General features: G+C 37.8%; 1 protein-coding gene across 1 annotated transcript in view; it reads right to left on the bottom strand.

Moving 5' to 3' along the window:
• Window positions 1-1,499: 1,499 nt before the first annotated feature.
• Window positions 1,500-5,829, bottom strand: part of LOC106522894 (zinc finger E-box-binding homeobox 1) — a gene marked incomplete at its 3' end in the record, with an annotated part of 40,547 nt that continues 36,217 nt past the window's right edge. Inside the window, 1 exon segment of the mRNA XM_014016125.1 lies at window positions 1,500-1,679. Within this exon segment, the coding sequence (XP_013871579.1) occupies window positions 1,500-1,679 (180 nt within the window).

Genomic DNA, 5,829 nt, shown 5'->3' with positions numbered 1-5,829 from the left:
CACTGTATGTGTGATGAACATGATACATAACAATAAGAGGCATCACTTTGATATAATCTGTGGTTATATAATCAGAGCTGAGCATCTCCTGTGTTTGCACTGCATGCAGGTGAAGCAGAGCTCTACATGTCTCATAAGTCTCTGATGGATTTTTGTGTTATTTTAACAGCTCATTTATCAAAACTTTCAGCTCATTCAGGACATTCCAGCTATGACTTTTGGTATTTCAGCTATGTATACTTTCTTTTTAGCTATTTCACTTTTTCGGCCACATTTTTCCCATTGCAAATGAATGGAGCTGTTTTCAATATCCTTAAAATCCTTTAAAATGTTTCTAAATCTTTACAGCACCTTTTGCTGCACTTTTTYCTGCTAATTTGAGCTTTTATACTTATTTCAATGTCATTCTGCGAATTTTTGGTGCTTTCTGCATTTTGGCTACTGTTTAGCAGTTTGTTGCTAAATTTAAAGTTTTCAACCTAAATACACATTCTGGTGACTTTTTAAGCATTTTTTTCTGCATACTTCAGCAAACACATCTTCTTTTTGCTTATATTTGCATGTTCGGCTACATTTCAGCTGTTTTGCTTTAAATTTTGGCTGCTTAAGCTACTTTACAACAAATTATTTTTTATACTTTCATGCTGTTTTTCTGTTTGACATATTTTAAACCTTTTTACTATCTAGGTGCTAATTTCAACTTGTGGCTGCTTCCTTTAGCTTGTTRTTATGCTAATTTGAGCTTTTTCTGCTAAGTTCTGCTTTTTTGTGCTGCCTTCAGCTTTTCAAATTGAACTGGCATTAACAGTTTTGCTGCTCCATTTCGGCAGCTTTCAGCTAAGCTTTTCAGCACTAAACATTCACACTAGCATTTTCACAGGAAATGCAATTTCTCTGGTGRGTGTTTGTATTTAAACCTCTAGTCTATCACTGTTTTAGCCTGTTAGCAAATGTAAATAAACTAAAAACCTTTGTATTATGTATTCTAGTATTACTGTATTGTTTCTCCATCAGTCTCTATCATGTTGGTATGTTTGCTCTCACTGTAAAACATCTTGATCTTCTGCGTGTTTTTATTTCTGAGTTGTGAAAATGTCACACTCCACTGAGCTGTGATTGTGTTCAGCTGATAAGTGAAGTCTTTGCCCACAATAATGTAACAAAAAAAACTCAGTGAACACAAACCTGCAGCTGCTCAGGGAGCCACGTGATCATATAAAGATAAAAGAGCAGTTCTGCTGTTCTTAACATTCCTTTAAGCTTAATTTACAGTCGTGATGAAAATAAAAACACGACCCACTCGTCTGGACTCTCAGCCTCTGGTCTGTTTTTTAAATGGATCAGAAATCCAAACTTGCAAACTGAATATCAAAGATAAGCTGTTAAATAATTTCTAACAAAGAAAAATATATATTTTAATTTAAATATTTGATGAAATCTGCGTGTTTAAAGTATGAACCTAAAAAAAAAAAAGCACCAAGCCCGTGGTTACGTCTCACCTCCGTTCCAGGAGCCGTTGAGTGGTAATACTGTTATGGCGGCATCATGGCTGTCCAGCGGTGTGGCCCCGTCAGCATCAGCRGCGTCAGGCTCCAGCAGGCTGTCCTCCTCCACAATATGTAGCTTATCCTCATCATCCGAGTCTGAACTGGCTTCCAAGCCATTGTTGAAGTTTGTCACTGGAGGAAGGAGGAAAAAAAAAGAATATGAAAGATTTATTCTGCTATTATTTATACCCCATTTATTCTGAATCCCAGCACTGAGGGGGCTTATTTCTGTGATTAGGTTTTGATTTACGTCTTAGATGCATAATAGAGGCATTAAACTGATCTAAAGAAGGTTTATGTCACTGATCTGTGACTTTAAAATGGCTAAAACGCTGTCAGTTTTACAGATAATAACCTAAAAATATATGTGATAGTAGCTGAAAGGAATTCTACTGGTTATGTATTTATCTTTGTCGAGCAAGACAGATTTAATAAACGTGTTGTGTATTAAATTTAGATTTTGTTACAAGTAAAATAGTAAAATGAATCTGTCCTAAAGAGGAAATTAATTAACAGTATTGTGTCCATGATTTAATTTTACTTAAGTAGTAAAATCAGGAAAACATTGATTGTTCCAGCTTTAAAGGTGAGGACATGTTTTCACTACACCAAAAAAAAAAAAAAAAAAAGATCCCATCAGCCTTTTTATTAATCAGCTTCAAACCTGAGAGGTGCATCATTTCTTTTTCACACAATCCAAAGGCCAAACAACAGCTGAGGAAAATAATCACTTGTTTATCCGCCTGAAAACATCTATTTTACACCTGGTTGCAGTCGTTAGGTTTGTCTGTGGGACACGGCCTCTTAATGGGAGTTCAGAGAGATCATTAAAGCACCTAAATTGGTACGTGGCGTGTCTGTGTGTATGTTGAACAGAAAAGCTGCAGATATGTGGGACGCGGAGCTACACAAGCGATGATGAGCGCTTTGCTTTAAAAGCTGCTTCACTGTCAGCAGGTGTGCGTGTGCAACGTGYGAATGTGGAAAAAAAGAGAGGTGTGTTGGTTCTCTCTGGAGCTAACCTGTGCTTCTCAGCAGAGCTGCTGCAGACTAATGAGGAGGAAGGCTCGGCCTGTTTGAAGCTCTGTGATGGCACACACACACACACAAACCACCATATAGCTGTAGCTCAGGTAAAGATCATCTCTTCACAACTCATCATGATCATTCAGAAAATGTGACACACACAGAGTGACTCCATCAACCACCTCCCAGRAATCATTACAATTCAGAAAACCTGCTTGTTTGTGTTCAAATCAGAATCAGAATCATTTATTGTCATTCACACACAACATCAAAGATGCAAGGCAGAACGAAATGCAGTTTAGAACATCCGTCCGGAGAAACACAACAAACATGGTGGAACGAATGTCCACGGTCATTCGCAACGTCGTGCGCTAACCGTGCAGTTTAGAATACACACACATAGGAAGGACGAGTTTTAAAAAAGAGCTTTGGTCCTGTGTTTTATACAGAAAAACACACGAGCACGCGCACAAAAAAACTACTCTGCAAAGAGAGCAGCTAAGGAGGGGTGGGGGTGGGGTGGGGAACAAACATATGGAAGGGGTGAAGGGAGCAGATGATCAGAAGCCGTGTTTCCATCCAACTTTAATGTAAATTTTGAGCGAACTTTTAAATGTTGCAAAAAAATAAAAATAAAGAAATGTACATCAGACGTGTTTCCGTCAACTGGTTTGGAGCGAATCAATCAGGCTAAGCAAAGTGTAATTACGTCAGACATGCATGGTTGTAGGAAATCACAAACACGAAGGAGCACATCTCAGGAAAATGCAGAGAAGTTATCAGGAACGTGTTGCTACTATCAGGAAAGCTAGTATTGGTGATGTTCCTGCTGTCTGAGAACGTAGAAAAAGAAACTTAATTCTCTTCATGTTGCGGGAAAATCCAGGAAGACGCCGACAGCAGGAGGAGGGTCCAGCTGCAGCTGCAGTTATTGGACAGCAGGAACAGCTGATTGAGGTAAATGTTCTCTACGTCAGAACTTACTCTGCAAATGTGTTTCCACCTCCCCTTTTATGCAGTAGCTGTTTTTATTTTTTCGGAAAAAACAAAAACCACCTCAAGCGAGCGTAAAAACTTTTTGGCGAACGTTGCCATTTCCATTCAGCTTTTCTAATGTGCTGCATCAAAATGTGCATAAAAATGCTGAAGGAAACACAAATAATGACAGGATGGACATATTGTTGATTAGACAAATTCATGTTATTAATAATGTTATAACGACTGTTGTAACTGTGTCATTACAACCACCTGAAACTGCCTCACTYCCAGCAGATGTAGCTGAGGGTCTTTTTGTCGTTTCAAACAGTGAACCACTGATGGTTAGTCAGATGCAGATTGATAGTCAATATGTCCCCTGCAGACAGCTTGAATAAACCCCGAGGCTGACAACAAACTGTTAMATTTAAACAAAAACAATAAATCAGTGTCAGGACAAAAGATAAGGTACATTGCATTTAATTTTGGTCAAAAGACTTTAGAAATTTGCATAAAATATAAAAAAGAGGACTTCTTTCTCTTAGATGTGATCTAAGGCTTCAGCAGATGTGCATTAAACGTGTCAGACTTTAGAGTTTCTAAGATTTAAAGTCAAATATTCAGCAGCAGCTGCAGCTCTTTGTGTGTTTTTKGTTTTTGTTTGGTCAGTTAAACATTAGAGATTTCTAATTTTCTAAAGCGTGGTCATCCCGTCAGTGGTCAGGGGGGCAACGGTGAGTAAAACCCAAAAGATAAGAAGGGGGAAGTGTGGGTGTGGGGACCGTTAATGCTCCACCTGCAGGTCTGCAAAGTCAAAGACCAGAGACAAGTCTACACAAAAACCTTTCCTGTAATTCATTCGATAAAAATGGTTTTCTTTAATCACTACTTTTACAAAGATTTWAAGTTTTTAAGTTTCAAACATCCTTTCAGATCAAACTAAAATGATCTTATAAACCACATCTGTGCATCAGTTAAGCTCAAATGTTTGACATGAAGCTATTTTAATCCGTAAAACAACATAAAAAATAAGCTTTAATTGAAAATATATGGAGCTGCAGGAAGTGTTGAATTTCCTCTTTATTAAAACAAACAGAAGTGAAGAGGATGGAGTTCAGAATACCCAGTCCCTGAACTTTATTTGACCCAACCAGGAAGCAGCACAGGAAGTTAAATATTCATTAAATACAGATTGTACTTGATGTAAACTCTTTATTTCACATTGTTGCTGCTGAAGATCTCCCTCCTTAAATCACCTTAAAACATAAATAAATAAATAAAGTCAAAACTCGTGAAGCATATTAAAAACCCTGAGCAGGAGCTGTTCTCATCAAACAGCCAGAATGACCACAGCGGGGAGATCACGTGAGTGTGACGTAGCACAACACAACCCTGACGGGACAACATGTGGGTCAAAGGTCAGCTGCTGTGCAGTCGGGTGGGAAAGGAAAGAGAAAGAAGAGCGGCTGAAATAGAAATCCTCTCGGTGGACATTTACGACATCACGCAGGTCTTATTGAGAAGTTTAGAGCTGCATTAGAGGCTCTCTGAGAGTTTACTGAATCAGAATCACTGAGCTGAAGGAAAAAATTGATCACAAAGACGATGACGCGGTTTGCTGAGAAATGACCAGTGATAAGGTTGAGAAATGATCACTTCGTGCTGAATATTAATGCAATGGATCAAAACTGATGGGAGTCACAGGAACTCCATTTATGGTTTGCTTTTTCCTGTTTCTCCAAATGTCGAAAATATTTAGTTTACTCCCACAAATCATCATTTCATTTCTTATAAAAACAACCTGATTTAAATGTTACAGTCCAGCATCCTGAAAGAGAAATGAACACAAAATGTACGTCTGAGTACATAAATACCAAACCTCCACCTCAGGGTGGCGCTACAGGAAAAGTAAGACTAACAGAATATTTGATAATAGTATGTCATAGAAGACTATTAAAAGATGCCAAAATAATTCAGCCTAAACTACATTATAACCCACATTATAGCAAACAACTTAAAAAATAAAAATACAAACAAAAAAAGTTTTTTTGTTTATATTTTTAAAAATAAACCGTATTTTTAATGGTTGCTAAAGCTTTAATGATCTGATGATCTGAGTAAACATTAAACTGAAAACAATAGAAAAAAGTATTTGGTTTGTATGAGAAGTAAGCTGTGTGAGGGGCGCAACAGCTTGTATGACATTACCACAGCTAGTTGTGTTTGGTGTGTGTGTGTGTGTGTGTGTGTGTGTGTGTGTGTGTGTGTGTGTGTGTGTGTG

Source organism: Austrofundulus limnaeus, unplaced genomic scaffold, assembly GCF_001266775.1.
Source record: "Austrofundulus limnaeus strain Quisiro unplaced genomic scaffold, Austrofundulus_limnaeus-1.0 Scaffold139, whole genome shotgun sequence".
Taxonomy (NCBI): Eukaryota; Metazoa; Chordata; class Actinopteri; order Cyprinodontiformes; family Rivulidae; genus Austrofundulus; species Austrofundulus limnaeus.
The sequence above is the reverse complement of the archived record's forward strand: the minus strand, read 5'-3'. Positions and strand labels throughout refer to the sequence as shown.